Source organism: Onychostoma macrolepis, chromosome 03 (genome assembly GCF_012432095.1).
Source record: "Onychostoma macrolepis isolate SWU-2019 chromosome 03, ASM1243209v1, whole genome shotgun sequence".
Taxonomy (NCBI): Eukaryota; Metazoa; Chordata; class Actinopteri; order Cypriniformes; family Cyprinidae; genus Onychostoma; species Onychostoma macrolepis.
This window is the reverse complement of record NC_081157.1, coordinates 1398111-1416406: the sequence shown is the minus strand read 5'-3', so window position 1 is coordinate 1416406 and position 18296 is coordinate 1398111. Positions and strand designations below refer to the sequence as shown.

Here is an 18296-nt window from a genome sequence, read left to right as displayed (position 1 = left end):
ATCTGCTCAACAAAATTTCTGACCAGAATTTAAACGCACAATTGCACTGTTAGGGGGAGGCGCTGCACATGCGGCGACTGGCAGCAGAGTTTGTAAGCACGTGCGAATGCAATTTTTGTGTTTATTGTGTGTTTGTTAGTTTGGAAAAGTTGTAGTTAAAACGCAAATTGATGAGCTATATTAAGGTGACTGGACGTACCACTTCTCGGGGACACGTTCTGCACAGGGTCTGAGCACAGGGTCTTCTATGTCAGGGTCTGAGCAGACATATGCACTTTTTCTTGTCGGAGTACTGCAAGTTTTTGGAAATGTAAGCTGTTCTTGCCGCTCGCTGTTCTAAATTAAATAATTTAGATGATGATTGCGATCTTTTACATGTTAATGACATTTATTAGGAGTCGTTTACAAGCAGAGAGCTGAAACCATTCATCTGCGCGCAAGTTCAAGATCATTTGCAATTCATAGATTTTACATCTGAAAGAGAGTTTTCTGTTCGTACGTTTATTCTATGAATCACACGTACGCATATTTGAGAAATGATCGTAAGATCAAATTTAGGATAGTTTCTGTGCAACATTTTATAAATGAGGCCCCAGGTGTTGGTTGTTTGCGCTGCACTGATCGTTCCGTGAGATACCGCCGTATGCTCTTCTCTAGCTTTCACGGTACTTTGATGTCATACAACGATTGATCAGTGCAGCACAAACAAACAACACCTGTTTATTTTAGGCAATTTAGAAATCCTGTGCAAAACAAAGGTCGAGAAAGTCACGCTGCATGAGTCCTATGAGCCTCCCGGCTCAAACGTGTCAGATATAAATCTGCCTTTTCCTGTTTATTCCAAATGAATTTATACATAGGGATCAGGTGAGATAACACATTTACATTTACATTTACATTTAGTCATTTAGCAGACGCTTTTATCCAAAGCGACTTACAATTGGGGAATACATCGAGCGATTAATCTTGAAGAGGCAATCAGACATACGAAGTGCTTGCAACACCAAGTCTCAGACATTGTTCAAATAAATACAAACTACCAAAGGAAGGAATAAGTAAAGATAATTTTTTTTTTTTTTTTTTTTTTTAAGTTTAGGATGAAGTCAAGTGCTGTCGAAAGAGATGAGTTTTCAGTTGTTGCTTGAAGATTGACAGGGATCCAGCATTCCGGATAGAGGTGGGAAGATCGTTCCACCAGCCAGGAATGGTGAATGAGAATGATCTAGAGAGTGATTTTGCGCCTCTCTGTGATGGTATCACGAGGCGCCGCTCACTAGCAGATCTCAGATTTCTGGAGGGATGTAGTTTGTTAATAGAGAGTGCAAGTAAACGGGTGCTGAGCCAGTGGTTGTTCTATATGCAAGCATCAGTGTCTTGAACTTGATGCGAGCCGTGATTGGTAGCCAGTGCAGGGAGATAAAGAGAGGTGTAACATGGGCTCTTTTGGGCTCGTTGAAGACCAGTCGTGCCGCTGCATTCTGAATCATTTGTAGAGGTTTGACTGTATTAGACGGAAGTCCAGCCAGAAGAGCATTGCAATAGTCCAGCCTAGAAATGACAAGGGCCTGGACAAGAAGTTGTGCAGCATGCTCTGTCAGAAAGGGCCTGATCTTTCTGATGTTATATAGTGCAAACCTGCAAGATCGAGCAGTTTTGTAATGTGGTCTTTGAAGGTCAGCTGATCATCAAAGATTACACCAAGATTTCTGACCGAAGTTGATGGGGTTATTGTTGATGAACCTAACTGGATCGTGAAGTCATGCTGTAGAGTCGGAGTGGCAGGGAGGACAAGAAGCTCAGTCTTTGCCAGGTTGAGCTGCAGGTGATGTTCTTTCATCCATGCCGAGATGTCCGCCAGGCAACCTGAGATCCTTGCAGTTACCGTTGGATCATCTGGTTGAAAAGAGAGGTAGAGCTGTGTGTCATCAGCGTAGCAATGGTATGAGAATCCATGTGCCTGTATGATGGGACCCAGTGATGTAGTGTATGTGGAGAAGAGGAGGGTCCAAGAACTGATCCCTGAGGAACCCCAGTGACCAGTGTATGTGCTTTGGATACCTCACCTCCCAGGCCACCCTGAAAGACCTACCAGTGAGATAGGATTCAAACCAGCGAAGTGGAATGCCAGAGATGCCCAGTGATGAGAGGGTGGACAGGAGTATCTGATGATTGACAGTGTCAAAAGCGGCAGATAGGTCCAGCAGAATGAGGACTGATGATTTGGAATGGGCTTTTGCAATTCGCAGGGCTTCAGTGACCGAGAGAAGCGCAGTCTCAGTTGAATGGCCCTCCTGAAACCTGACTGTTTAGCATCCAGTTTGTCGTTCTGTGAAAGAAACAGTGAGACTTGGTTGAAGACAACTCGTTCAAGTGTTTTCGCTATGAACGGAAGGAGAGAGACAGGTCTGTAGTTTTCTATAAGAGAAGTGTTTAATGTAGGTTTTTTGAGCAGTGGGGTTACCCGAGCCTGCTTGAACGCAATGGGGAAGTTACCTGTGAGTAGGGATGTGTTGATGATGTGTGTGAGTGCAGGTAAGAGTGTGGGTGAGATTGCTTGGAGAAGGTGTGAGGGGATTGGGTCAAGAGGACATGTTGTAGGATGGTTGGAGAGGAGAAGCTTGGATACTTCAGCTTCAGTGAGTGGACAGAAAGAAAAGATGGGAGTTTTAGCAGTGGATGTGGTAGGGTGAGGGTCCTGTGTGCGTGGAGGTGAAAACTGACCACTGATTGATCTAGTTTTGTCTGTAAAGAAAGTGGCAAAGTCATCAGCTGTAATAGAGGTGGAGGGAGGAGGTGGAGGGGGACAGAGGAGGGAATTAAATGTTCTGAAGAGATTACGCATGTCTGGAGCGCTGTCGATCTTGTTGCGGAAATGTGAGGATTTGGCAGTGTGGACTTTAGCAGAGAAGGATGTGAGCATAGACTGGTACCTACTGAGGTCCGACAGATCGTTTGATTTGCGCCATTTTCTCTCTGCCGCTCTGAGTGTAGTCCGATGTTCACGAAGAACCTCGGATAACCAGGGGTTGGAAGGAGCAGCCCGTGCGGGCCTAGAGGAGAGAGGACAAATGTCGTCTAGACAAGAGGTTAAGGTAGAGCATAAAGTCTCAGTAGCTGCGTTTACATCCAGAGATGAGAAATGGGTGGGTGAAGGAAGAGAGGAGGATACCACAGAGGAAAGATGGGAAGGAGAAAGGGAGCGCAGGTTTCGTCTAAAAGTAACTGGTAGGGGTTGGTGGCACAGGAGAAGCAAAGTGTAATGTAAATGTAATGAAGAAATGGTCCGAAGTATGTAGCGGTTGTACCAGAATGTTATCTGCAGTACAATTGCGTGTGTAAATTAAGTCAAGTTGGTTGCCTGATTTGTGCGTGCTAGTAGTGGTAAGGCGTTTGAGATCAAACGAAGCTAGGAGTGCATGGAAGTCTGTAGCATAAGGCTTGTCTAGGTGAATGTTGAAATCACCAAAGACTAGAGTGGAGTGCCATCCTCCACGAAAGAGGACAGCAGCCCGTCCAGCTCCTCTAGGAAGGTGGCTAGAATTTGGCTAGGGGGACGGTAAATGACCACGATCTGGAGTTTTATCGGAGCTGATACAGTAATGGCATGAGATTCAAATGAGTTGTAATTGCATAGGGAAGAGCGGGTTGAGTATTTCCAATTGTTAGAAATGAGCAGACCAGTGCCTCCACCCGGCCAACTTGCCGGGGTGTGAGAGAAAGAGAGATTAGTAGAGAGAGCAGCTGGGGTTGCTGAGTCTTCTGGACGAATCCAGGTCTCAGTCAAGCCCAAGATGCTGAGCGTGGATTTTAAAGAAAAAGCAGAAATGAAGTCAGCTTTGTTGACAGCTGACTGACAATTCCAGAGACCCACAGAGAAGGAAAGAGGTGTAGTGAAGGAGGTAGAGATAAGGCGCAGGTTAGCAGGATTACGTTGCCGTCTGCGTGGGACGTTAGAGCGTGGTTGAGAGAGAACCGGAATAGTTTGGAAACACATGATAGAGGTGGCAGGAAAGAGGATGGAAACGGAGAGTGTGTAAGGAAGGGGAAAAAGAAAAGATACTTAAGTGTGTCGCTCTGAGTCGTTGCTCGGTTAAAGTCGCGCAGGAAAAGTCGATGGTCTTTACCCTCGTCTGTCTTCACACGAGGAGGCTGAACGCTCGCTGATGCTTCCGCGTCAGCGCCGGACCTCTGATAAATACAGCCTAACACACTACCGTGAAAACAGCTGTGGCCGGCTTCTGATTGGCCCAGCCAATAGCCTTGTGCAAATAACTCAAATCGAAACTAACACTTCGCTAGCAAGGAGCACTGAAAATGATCCAGGTTCCTTCTTAGCCGAGGTGCAAATTATTATAATTAACAGAAAGTGCAATCAAACAACGAAACCTCAACGAAAATGCAGAATAGAAATAGAAGGAAACGAAAGTATTCCTTCCCAACAGCAGGTAAATAATTTAAACAACAGAGCTAAGAATGAGTATTAAAACACTTACGAGCTGCTGTCCGCCTCTTCTGGTGAATATTCGGCTTCTCCCGACTTGTAATAGCGAACAGGCAGTTTAAATACTTTTACAGTCGCTGTGGCCGGCTTCTGATTGGCCCAGCCAATAGCCTTGTGCAAATAACTCAAGACGAAACTAACACTTCGCTAGCAAGGAGCACTGAAAATGATCCAGGTTCCTTCTTAGCCGAGGTGCAAATTATTATAATTAACAGAAAGTGCAATCAAACAACGAAACCTCAACGAAAATGCAGAATAGAAATAGAAGGAAACGAAAGTATTCCTTCCCAACAGCAGGTAAATAATTTAAACAACAGATCTATGACTAAGTATCGCAACACTTACGAGCTGCTGTCCGCCTCTTCTGGTGAATATTCGGCTTCTCCCGACTTGTAATAGCGAACAGGCAGTTTAAATACTTTTACAGTCGCTGTGGCGGCTTCTGATTGGCCCAGCCAATAGCCTTGTGCAAATAACTCAAGACGAAACTAACACTTCGCTAGCAAGGAGCACTGAAAATGATCCAGGTTCCTTCTTAGCCGAGGTGCAAATTATTATAATTAACAGAAAGTGCAATCAAACAACGAAACCTCAACGAAAATGCAGAATAGAAATAGAAGGAAACGAAAGTATTCCTTCCCAACAGCAGGTAAATAATTTAAACAACAGATCTATGACTAAGTATCGCAACACTTACGAGCTGCTGTCCGCCTCTTCTGGTGAATATTCGGCTTCTCCCGACTTGTAATAGCGAACAGGCAGTTTAAATACTTTTACAGTCGCTGTGGCGGCTTCTGATTGGCCCAGCCAATAGCCTTGTGCAAATAACTCAAGACGAAACTAACACTTCGCTAGCAAGGAGCACTGAAAATGATCCAGGTTCCTTCTTAGCCGAGGTGCAAATTATTATAATTAACAGAAAGTGCAATCAAACAACGAAACCTCAACGAAAATGCAGAATAGAAATAGAAGGGAAACGAAAGTATTCCTTCCCAACAGCAGGTAAATAATTTAAACAACAGATCTATGACTAAGTATCGCAACACTTACGAGCTGCTGTCCGCCTCTTCTGGTGAATATTCGGCTTCTCCCGAATAACACTTAACCATCTGTTGCTTAAACGGTTCCAGACAGCAAGTTTTCTGTTTTTGTTGATTGAGCTAGCCGTTATCACTGTTTTCAATCCCCTAAGGTATAAAGACCAGGGGTCTCATTTATAAAACTCTCCGTAGATTTCATCCTAAAAGTGTACGTAGGCACAAAGGTAGATTTTGCACACGCACAAAAATGTTCAGATTTATAAAACCATGCGTGCGCCAAAACCTGTGCAAAAATCCCTTTATAAATCCCAGTTAGAGGAAGATTGTTCGTATGTGCATCTCCACCCCCAACTCCTCCCAGAAAATATCCATATATTGAGCTTACAACGCCTAGTTTTACTATGCATAACCCCATCTGCATATCATTTCTATCAGGGCTTAAAAACGAAAAAAAAAAAAATTCAATCGGTTCACTCTGAACAGAATCTCTATTTTAACGTTTCCGTTCTTGCATTCCTCATTAAACATTACCATTCCGAAACCGGTTTGAGTAAAAAAAAAAAAAAAACGGTTAATAACGTTACTTTTATTTTACCTATAATGTATAAACAGACTCATTTTGACTCAAAAATAGCACAACAGATGATAATTAAACTTGAACATTTAATGCATAACATGGTTAAAACCACAACAGAAATATCTCCATTAATTACAAAGCATAGCTGGAAAAATACTGACCTGTTTCACTGAACCATACTGAACAATTGAAAGTCGCCTTATGCCTAATTCAGAAGAGTGATAACGTTCTGTGTACATAACTTTTTTGCAACAGGACTTGTTTTAGAAATTACATGAATAAAAAAAATAAAATAAACAGGATTACCACTGGTCTTTTAATGCACCGTCAACTGATAATTTCAAGGTATAACGCAAACACCTCACTGCGCAACACATCCTTGTAATACAGAATCAAATTAGCTAATGAAATTCGATCATTTAATGCAATATAACATTGTAAAATTACAACAAAATTTCTACCATTTAATACAAAGCATAAACAGATTATAAAGAAAACACACGGACCTGTTTTGGCTACCTGAAAGACTAGGGAAAATGTGCAATAGTTGTTACTTGGATAGGTTTAAACTAAATGCACAAACTGAATCAGTCTATTTGAGCTTAAAGTCCGTACTGCTTGTTTAAACATACAAAAAGAATGTCCTCCAAGGCCCGTGCATTCATTGAAGACCTCAGTGGGGAAAGAATGTTCTTGAGGCATGAAAATGTGCGCTCTACCCTGACTTGCGTTACAGGCAGGGGCGGACTTAGTGATTTGGGGGCCCTAAGCAAATTTTAGGTGCGGGGCCCCAACACAATAACTATATACTCTTTTACGCCTAACCCTTATTTTGCTCGCTAGCTCTCTCTCTTTATAGCTATAACTATTATTTATTATAACTATTACCCCTTCACAACTTAAGTAGCCTAAATAATTAGTCAACCTGATGCTATTCTAAAGCCATATTAAGCTACCTTTTTTTTCCCGGATCACCAAAGAAGACATTATATTAAAAAAATCTTTTTACAAAAAGGATTAAAATGTCATAAACATTATCCCATGCAACTCGTTCTGTATTCCAAGTGTTTTTAAGGTAGGCTACACGATAGGGTTTGCCGAGAAACAAATCGAAAATCTAATCTATTAAGCGAAAATCTCCAGTCATTGCATTCGTGCGTTTATACGCGTTTTTAGTTCATAGTTAATTTCCATTCATTTCGCGCTAGCGCGAATAGGAAAAACACACGAGAAAGTCAATTGAAAGTGGGGAGAAAATCTCATGATGAAATAAATGTTTTTTTCTCGAATGCATGTTGGCCACAATTATTGGCACTGCTTGTTTTGCAAGCTTCCAGTGGACCATGTTAGATCTAAGAACGGCAAAGCCGATCTGTACTCTGATAAAAGGCCATCAAACCATGTTCGAACTAGTGGTCCTTTGTCATCAAGCACACTTTCAGGATCATCCACTATTCCACTGTAAGTTACAGCTGACTGACAAAACCTTTCAGTGTATTCACTCACAGTTTCTTCTTTCCTTTGCACACAGTTAGTGATTCTGGACCAGTCTATTTTGGGTCCCATGATATTCTTTAGAATTTTCAAAACACCTTCTCTCAAATCGCCTTTACTGGCATGTTGTAGTTCAGAAGTAACAGCAGACTCAAAACTGTTGAATTCAGATTCAGTTAGAATTTGTGACATCAGCTGTGACTTCTGCTAATGACATGTCGTAGAGACGCATTTTGTTGATCAATGCTCTTCTAAATTCAGAAAAATCTGTGCGTGCTGAGGGTAAGCTCTGGGATAGTCTCTCTATATCTTTAGGTCCTAGCACTTTGGCAACAGTTTGTACTTGGACAACAGAAGAGTTGGGAGGAACACTTTCAATTCCCTCAATTCCCTGAGATCTTCTCCTAGCGCCATATACCTTCACTGAATCTACAGGCACATCAGTTACTGATTGGATGGTTACATCTGTTTCGAAGAAAGCTTGTAAGTCAGGATAGTTGTTATCCGGCTGACTAACTCCACATCAGTTTTTGCTGAAGCTTTGTTGCGGTTCAGTTTCTTAGTAAAAGAGGATATTCTAGCACGGAGCTCTTTGTTCTGTTCCTCTAGCTCTGAGTTACGCTGAGACTGTTGTGTAGCTAGTGCTAAACCAAACTCTCTGTGGCAGCAGATAATGCATTTCACATTGTTATTGCGAATACATGCTTTTTACACTCATCTATAGACCAAGTCTCGTCTGGATGGATCTCATATTTCTGAGTTAGTTCTTGTTTAACTTTCTCAGTGACTATTAGGTTCATTTGCACTCCTAACAGTGATTTGAATTTGCTATCTGACCACAAAGGAGTCACGAGACCACCTTTTTCAGTTGTGGGGATCAGTCTAGCATAATTTCTAAACATTTTGTGAGTTTCTTTGTTACCACACAATCAAAAACACTAAAACTTCTCTGATCAACAGAGGGTACGCTTGTTAACACAGATCAACTATTGTTAACCTTCCCTGGCAAATCAGAGGATAACACAGATTACTAGCACTTTACACTAATCTTCCCTGCCTGAACAGAGGATAACCAGTTCTTCCCTGCCAAAACAGACGATAACAAATATTAGCACGTGATGCTAATCTTCCCTGCCTGAACAGAGGATAACCAATTCTTCCCTGCCGAAACAGAGGATAACAAATATTAGCACGTGGTGCTAATCTTCCTTGCCTGAACAGAGGATAACCTTCATCTCTAAAAGGACATTTTTAGAGGATAACTTAGTTAACCAAACCCTACAGCTGTCTGTTAACTCTTCTCTGACAGCGCAGAGGACAACAAATTTGTACTGGTCTTAAAGGTTCTTTTGGATAGAGTGACACTCGCCAACCCTTGGTTGTACAGAAAGATTCAGTCTGGAACGAAGTGAGATCTTTGAGCTTGAAGTTTCAATCTGGATTCAGGTGAGGAGCTCTATCCGGGTCACGGCACCAAAACTGTTGGAAACTTTTTTTCCTCACCAAAGCAGAGACCAGGAGACGTTGGGATATCTTTCATACAGAAGTTACTCTTTATTGAGAACTCGCTGTGCGTCGCTGTAGTCTTCCAAGTCTCTACTAAAGCAGTGATACATTGTAGTTTATATACTTTTAAGGGGCAGTGCTTAGGAATGGAGACAAAGCACCTGGGTGACGACCTTAAACAAAGCATGCAAAAAGTATTCAGGTATAGCAACCTGTCCCATTTAACCACTCCTAATCCAATCAGCATAACTGCCCAAAGATTGGGGCAGGGGCACCAAGAGCCATTACAAACAAAGGGTGAGAGTCTCCGAGAATGGCTCATTGGACTTACAATAAGAAAACAGGAACTGGCAGGAACCTCTTGCTACAAACTTTGTTTAACAGAATCGTTCATCTGATGTCATCATCTTCACCATAAATGCTAAATACAATGTACCTAACTTTTTCAGTTTATATACTATTACATTGGAACCTAGATTTAACATTTTATAAATTTGTAATCCAACAGCACCCCTAGAAATATGAGGTCAGTCAGGTTTAGATTATTATTATTTTTTATTTATCAGTTGGCATTTATAGTCCTGTGGAACAGGAAGTCGTGGCTGGACAATGTCATGCTCCTAGTCACCCGGGTGTGCTAAAAAATGGGAAAATGAATGGGAATATACTTCAGAGATATTTTACTCAAGAAATCTTATAATGGGCCGTGGTTGGATCTTCCATCAGGACAATAATCCAAAACAAACATCAAAATCAACACAAAAATGTGTCTGAGCACAAATTGAAGCTTCTGCCATGGCCGTCCAAGTACTCTGACCTGAACCCTATAGAAAATGAGTGAGGTAAACTGAAGAGAAGAAGCACCGTCATGGAGCTGTGAATCTGAAGGATCTGGAGAGATTCTGGATGAAGGAATGGTCTCTGATCTCTTCTCAGGTGTTCTCCAAACTCATCAGGCATTACAGGGGAAAACTCAGAGCTGTTATCTTGGGAAAAATACGTTGCAATAATTGGGTGCCAATAATTGTGGCCAACATGAACTAGAGAAAGTATTTATTTCACAATGAGATCCCCCCACACACACTTTCAGTTGTTTTACTTCAGTGAGAGGTTAAAATTTTGTGAATTTTTTTAAATGAAAGATCAAAAGGATAAACAATGCAGATTTATTTCCACAGCCACCTTTGCTCATATTTACCAAGGGTGCCAATGTTATTGGAGGGCACTGTACATATTTATTTATTTTTACATATATACATACAGGTGCTGGTCATATAATTAGAATATCATCAAAAAGTTGATTTATTTCACTAATTCCATTCAAAAAGTGAAACTTGTATATTATATTCAGACTGATATATTTCAAATTTATTTCTTTTAATTTTGATGATTATAACTGACAACTAAGGAAAATCCCAAATTCAGTATCTCAGAAAATTAGAATATTACTTAACCCTCTGGGGTCCGAGGGTGTTTTGGGGCCCCGGAGAAGTTTTGACATGCCCTGACATTTGTGCTTTTTTCAGTTGCTTATAAACATTTTAATGGCTAAAGTCTAAAAACACTGTATTCAGCACAAACTGGGCTACAATAATATGTGAGCAGCATGTACGTACAAGATTGTGTTTTTGAGAAAACAACGTTTATGCATGGTTTGAAAACAACTAAAATTTTAAAGTAACTGAAATAAGGCCATAAAACACATACAGAACATTTGTTCACAAGACTTTTGAGAACTGGATCTTGTAGCCTAGAATATTTGCTTCAAAATGATCTAAAAATAATCTAACTCACTCATTCAGAGAAAACAATATATTGATTTAAATTTTCTAAGTCACTTTTTGAGTGGAAAGGCTCTATGCGAGAGGGCGTGACTCACACCTGAGAAGACAAAGGCCCGCATAATGAGCTCCATAATGAGCCATTCAGTCAGGTGTCTGACTGAGAGAAGAGTTACAAGAAAGAATGTGAGGAAAAAAGAAATGTGTATACATATAACTATCACATAAAATAACTTGAGATTCACTTGCGAGTGCAGTTAAACAGTTTATTAGGAACAAACAAACAAATAAACAAACAACAGAAGAGTCAAGACATAGTGGGTGCAATATCCAAAATATCCTAAACAGTGGCAGGAAACTGGAACCCAGGAAAACAGGAGACAGCAGAAACTGCATGAGAAAACACAAAACAGACGTGAGCAACACAATGAACGGACAAAGATAAAGCAAACATCAGAATCAGAATCAGAATCAGAATTAGCTTTATTCGCCAGGTGTGCGTAAACACACGAGGAATTTGTTGTGGTTTTAAGGTGCTCCTGGTACATACATACATACATACATAAATACACATCTGACATGAGAACAGAAAAACATTTAAATAGTAAGACTTAACAATGGATAATAATCCTAATAATAATAAGTATGAATCTGGAACAGTAGATTTATGTACAGATTTGTGCATTATTTACTCTATATACAGCTGTATAGATAAACATATGTATGTGTATTTACATTATACTTGAGAGGAGGCAATAATTAAAGATGGAGAATGAATTACAGAATGAATTACAGAACACAGGTAATGATCCACGTGTTAGCTATTTAAGCTGGAGATGGCATGGGGAAAAACTGTTTTATGCCTAGATGTTCTAGTGCACAGAGATCTGTAGCGTCTGCCTGAAGGAGAAGTGCAAACAAGTTGTGTCCGGGGTGAGAGGGGTCTTTGATGATGTTACCTGCCCGTTTCTTCACTCTGGAGTTGTACAAGTCCTGAAGGCTGGGCAGGTGCACACCAATGATCTTTTCTGCTGTCCTAACAGTCCGTTGAAGTCTTCTTAAATCTGATTTGCTGGCTGACCCAAACCAGACAGTTATAGAGGAGCACAGAACCGACTCAGTAACAGCTGAATAAAACTGTTTCAGCAGCTCCTGTGGCAGGTTGAACTTTTCAGCTGACGAAGGAAGTACAACCTCTGCTGGGCCTTTTTCACGATGGAGTCAATGTGATTGTCCCACTTCAGGTCCTGAGAGATGGTGGTGCCCAGGAACCTGAATGACTCCACTGCAGCCACAGTGCTGTTCATGATGGTGAGTGGGGGAGAGGAGGGTTTCTCCTGAAGTCCACTATCATCTCCACAGTTTTGAGCGTGTTCAGCTCCAGGTTGTTGTGACTGCACCAGACAGCCAGCTGCTCAACCTCTTGTCTGTAAGCAGACTCGTCGCCGTCCTGGATGAGGCCGATGACTGTGGTGTCATCTGCAAACTTCAGGAGTTTGACAGAGGGGTCTTTAGATATGCAGTCATTTGTGTAGAGGGAGAAGAGCAGTGGGGAGAGAACGCAGCCCTGAGGAGCTCCAGTGCTGATGGTGCGGGTGCTGGATGAGAGTTTTCCCAGCCTCACTAGCTGCTGTCTGTCTGTCAGGAAGCTGGTAATCCACTGACAGATGGAGGTGGGTACAGAGAGCTGAGTCAGTTTGTTCTGAAGGGTGTCTGGGATGATGGTGTTGAAAGCGGGCTGAAGTCCACAAACAAGATCCTTGCATAAGTCCCTGGTTTGTCCAGATGTTGCAGGATGTAGTGCAGTCCCATATTAACTGCATCATCCACAGATCTGTTTGCTCGGTAAGCAAACTGTAGGGGTCCAGCAAGGGTCCAGTAATGTCCTTCAGGTGGGCCAACACCAGTCTCTCAAATGACTTCATGACCACAGACGTTAAGGCAACAGGTCTGTAGTCATTAAGTCCTGTGATTTTTGGTTTCTTGGGTACAGGGATGATGGTGGAACCTTTGAAGCAGGAGGGACTTCACACAGCTCCAGTGATCTGTTGAAGATCAATGTGAAGATGGATGATAGCTGGACAGCACAGGCTTTGAGGCAGGCTGGAGAGACACCGTCTGGGCCTTTGGCTTTCCTTATCTTCTGCTTTCTGAAGACTTTGCATACATCATCTTCACAGATCTTGAGTACAGGCTGAGAAACAGTAGGGGGGAGGGAGGGTGAGGGTGTGAATGGCTGTGCTGTGAGACAGTCGGAGAGGGTGTGGGGTGTCAGACCAGTCTTTTCAAACCTGCAGTAAAACTCGTTCAGCTCTTCAGCCAGTTGTTGATTGGCCTCAGTGCTGGGGGATGGGCTCTTGTAGCTGGTGATGGCTTTCAGGCCTTTCCACACTGATGTAGAGTCATTGCTTGAAAGCTGTTTTTTTAGCTTTCCAGAGTAGTTTAATTTTGCTACTCTTATCTCCCTATTCAGTGTGTATTTGGCCTGTTTGTACAAGGCTTTGTCCCCACTCCTGTAGGCATCCTCTTTGGCCTGGCGAAGCTGTTTGAGTTTTGCACTGAACCAAGGTTTGTCATTGTTAAATGTTAAATAAGTCCTGGTGGGTACACACATGTCCTCACAGAAACTGATGTAGGACGTCACGGTGTCAGTGAGCTCGTCCAGATCAGTAGCTGCAGCCTCAAAAACACTCCAATCAGTAAGTTCAAGCAGGCCTGTAAAACCTGCTCTGCTTCAGAAGTCCATCTCTTTACAGTTTTACTACAGGCTTAGCAGATTTGAGTTTCTGCCTGTAGGCTGGTAGGAGATGAACCAAACAGTGATCAGAGAGTCCCAGCGCAGCAGGGAACAGAGTGATATGCATCCTTTAAGACAGTGTAGCAGTGGTCCAGTATATTTCTGTCTCTGGTGGGGCATGTGATGTGCTGTCTATATTTAGGCAGTTCACGGGTGAGATTAGCTTTATTAAAATCACCGAGAATGATAATGAAAGAGTCCGGATAACGCTGCTCAGTGTGTGTGATTTGATCGGCCAGCAGTTCTAGCGCGCGCTCACGCAGCGTCAGGAGGAATGTACACACTCACCAGAATAAACGAGGAAAACTCCGCGGTGAATAAAAAGGCTTGCAGTTAATAAAGAGAGCTTCCAAATTTGGCCAGCACATCTTCTTTAAAACTGTCACGTCTGTACACCAGCCTTCGTTGATATAAAACATAATCCACCGCCTCGTTTTCCCGAGGACTCTGTGACGCGGTCTGCTCTGAAGAGCTGGAAGCCCGTTAGATGAAGCGCTGTCCGGGATGGCTCCGTTCAGCCAGGTTTCCGTGAAGCAAAGCGCAGCGGAGTTTAAAAGTCCTTGTTTGTGCGGGTGAGGAGTTGTAGTTCGCCTGATTTATTTGCCAGGGAGCGGAGATTCGCCAGATGAATGCTCGGCAGCGGCGTCCTAAACCCCCGCTGTCGGAGTTTCACGAGCGCGCCGGCGCGCTTCCCTCGCCTGGGTCGCCTGGAGCGCTTGTATAGGAACGCAGCTCCTCCGATTAAAATGTCCAGTAAAAGGTCTGAATGCTCAAATGTAGGCAGAAAGTTGTTTGGTGTGCCGTTTCTGATGTCCAGGAGTTAGTTTCTAGTAAAGCTGATCGGGAAAAAGTTGCTTAAGACAGGACAAACAAACAAAAAAAGAACAAGTACCAAGCAGCGACAAACCATGGCTGCCATCTGCGGCGCCATCTTGTATGAACATGGTGACAAACATGGTGACAATACATACATGGTGACAAACATGGTGACAATACATACACTACCAGTCAAATTATTTAAACAGTAAGATTTGTAATGTTTTTTTTTTTTTTAAGAAGTGTCTTCAGCTCATTTATTTGATCCAAAGTACAGCAAAAACAGTACATTATATTTATTATAATATATAGGCCTACATATTGTTACAATTCAAAATAAATAAAGCAACCCTCCCCCACCCCCCACTAAAATTAATAAATAAATTAGTGAGCATGTTGATAGTCTTATCAGGAGCAACTATATTATTACATTAGCAATCTCCAATATTGACCACGTGATTTTATAACATAGATGCACACATGCATGTATTATCATACAATACAAAAACAACATTTTATAACTGAGAAACTAAATTATTATTGTTAAGCTTATTATAAACATGTTTGAGCAGGTATTTGCAAACAGAGTAGGCTACTTCACAGTAAAGATTGGTCTAAACTTTCTTAGACATTACTTTTATATCATTGTTTATAGAACATATAACTATCCTCACGTCGTGCAACATTTAATTAAATGTTAAGGTCTGAATAACAGAATAAAACAAAAAAGGACTAAAAGCACTTATGTAAACCATCATGAAATTAATTGTTCTGACTTTCTCATGTCAACCTTACTGTACAGTACAGCCGTCCATAGAGGTTTTCAGATGCTGTTTACGTAAAATGAATATGTACACAGAGTGCTTTTTTCCCCCAGTGTGTGTTTTAAGTGAACTGCACTAAAATCCTGGAGTAAACTGTACTCGCACCACCTCCTGAGGTAGTCTGAGTGTTGGGGCGTTCTTGTAAAATTCAACTGAACTGTGTATATCCACTGTATGGATGGTGCAGCATATTACAGATGTATGTATTTACAAATGTTCTGTGCATCATTCTGTGTTTTTAATACTATATTTTAATTTCTGCAGCTAGAAATGGAGAATGTTTCTAGACGACGCAGGCTTAAGCCTGTATGTGATGCAGAGGCACACATAAAATCAAGAACCGACAAGCCGTACCTTGAGCAGCGGCTCATTAACAAGTTCAAAGGTACACTATTCCATACGCTGCACTGACTAAGTGTTTTGTAATGTCTCAGAATCATGTACACATTCAATCACACTTGTTATCATCACTCTAGACTGGTCCCTGGACCGTTCAATCACACTGGTGTGAATCGAAAGTTATGTAGATGACATTATCAACTACTATATTAAAATCTGCTTTCCCGCCTTTGACTGGCACTCAGCCAAAGACAGACCTGCACAATACTTGTCATAAATCACAACTGTTCTATGTTTTCAACAACATAATGTTTATGTTTCAGACATTTAAATAACCATATATAGTAAAAACAATATTTATACACACTGATGCCTGTGGAAGTGCCAGTAATAATCAAAATAACCGTTCAAACATAATTTGATGATGCATTTTATTCATGGTAAACATGCAGTAGTTCTCTTTCATTTACGTCAACTAACATGATCATTTTTAGAAGTACTTAAATCGCAACTTATACTTATTCGAGAAGTGGAATATCAGATATTTCACAATCTAGTTAACAAGTTTATAAACATTTGAATAAATTAATCATACAAACCTGACAAATCAGTCCTACAGCACTTTTGTGACCGAGACACGTCAGACGACAAGTTTGGAAATATGAATGTGGTCATTTCTAAAAAAATAATGGTACATGTATTATACAGCGTGCTATTCATTTTGTTGGTGGTTGTAAAACATGCAAAAGTGTGAATGTTAAAATGGTAAAATGGAGACAAAAGAGAAATCGAGGTGGCTCTTAATCTGTTCTTTTATCCATTAGGACGAGGAGTATTTACAAAACAGGTTATTTGGAAAGGGGATTTCGTGCTGGAGTATCATGGGAAACTGCTTACACAGGAACAGGGAGATGTGAGAGGAAAACAGTATAAGGAATCCTCTAAAGTATTTCTTTTTGATTTCCAGTGGAGAGGACAGATGTGTTGGTAATTAACCTTTATCACTGATTGTAACATATTGATAATGCATTCTCATATGTAAGTGGTCAATAGATCTAGGATAAATTTTTGTTTCTTTGTCCAGAGGATGAAGTTCAAACATGTTCATCTTCATTCATGCCGTTGGTCATGTTATTTCTTTGGTTGTATAATAATATGCACCTTTTTTTGCAGTATGGATGCACCTGAGGAGGACGGCAGCCTGGGCAGACTGGTCAATGATGATCACAAAAAACCCAACTGCAAATTTAAGATTATAGCTGTCAATAACCACCCGCACTTATGCCTTTTTGCAATTGCTGATATTTTACCTGGGCAAGAATTAACATATAATTACGGAACATCAGACTGGCCATGGAGAACCCAGGTAAAAAGATGTTTTCCCCCCAATATGCAACAAAGCATGGACATGTTTTTTATAACAAATATCTAAACATCTTTAAATCAAGATACACTTATTGTGAGTTGCAGCATGAAGAATAAAAAGATGAGTTTATGCTTAAAGCAAGAACAAATATCTGTAAATAGGGTATGCAAATAGTTGATTTTTCTTAGCCTGTTGGCAGATACATGTTTCTGTTTTAAACTTGCTTAATTTTGATCAATTTCTCAAAAGCAAGACTTCTTATCTTAAGTAATGTATCTTGATTTAAGAATCCCTAGACATTAGTGTAACACTTTATGATAACTTTAATAAATCATTAACAAACATTATGCAGTGCTTAATAGATCCTTAGTTAATATTCAAATAGCTAGAAACGTGAGGTAATGTGCTTGTTAATGTTTACTAATAAACTATTTTAACATTTCTTAATAATTAACAGATTATTTATTTAACGTAAATTAAAATGCTTACAAATGGCATTCAACTTTCAATTCATATGATCATACACTTTTTAAAAAATTCTACAAAGGGTTTTAACATGTTATTCAATAATTAAAAGCTTTTGTTAATGTACAACCCTGAGGGGTCAATGGTGTACAGGGTTCAGTTTGATTATTGTAATAATCAAATGTTACTATGTCATGTTAACATAGTAGCATAATACAACAATAGTTAGTGAAGTGCTTAAATGAACTAATTCAGCTAGTTTTTTCACAACATTTGAAAATGTAAAAAGAGCATTAGGTAGTATGTGAACTGAAGTTTAATGACATTTGTATGAGGCGCCACATAGGATAAATCAAACTTCACTTATCAATACATAAAACACGTGCATATACACCTATAAATTACCCGCATATACATGTATACTATTGGATGTTCAAAATATATATATGAAATACACATGCACACTAATATGAAATCCATACCAATACATATTATGTTAGTAACGAATGCATATACACTTGTGAATAACTTGCGTATACATATAAACTTGACGCATGCATACACCTATAGACACTCGCTTATACATATAAACTCGATCCATGCATATACACCCACAACAACACACGCACATACATATTGTTTTGCAGTGCTAAATTCTATACACCTTCTACCTTATTTTATTTATTCTCAGGTAAGGTAAAGAAAGTCGAATCTGTCCTATCCTATAAGCATTGAAATTTCATACTCACAAAATAGGTCTCAGAAGACTTCTCCGTGGTCTGTTCTTGCT

At 40.6% G+C, this 18296-nt stretch overlaps 1 protein-coding gene across 1 annotated transcript; it reads left to right on the top strand.

Moving 5' to 3' along the window:
- The first annotated feature begins 14950 nt into the window (after positions 1–14950).
- LOC131537393 (histone-lysine N-methyltransferase set-1-like) lies at positions 14951–17327 on the top strand. Its single transcript, XM_058770776.1, has 3 exons — positions 14951–15721; positions 16500–16662; positions 16849–17327. Exons 1-3 carry the CDS (start codon positions 15607–15609, stop codon positions 17105–17107), a joined length of 537 nt encoding a protein of 178 aa, XP_058626759.1. The 5' UTR covers positions 14951–15606; the 3' UTR covers positions 17108–17327.
- Positions 17328–18296: the final 969 nt, after the last annotated feature.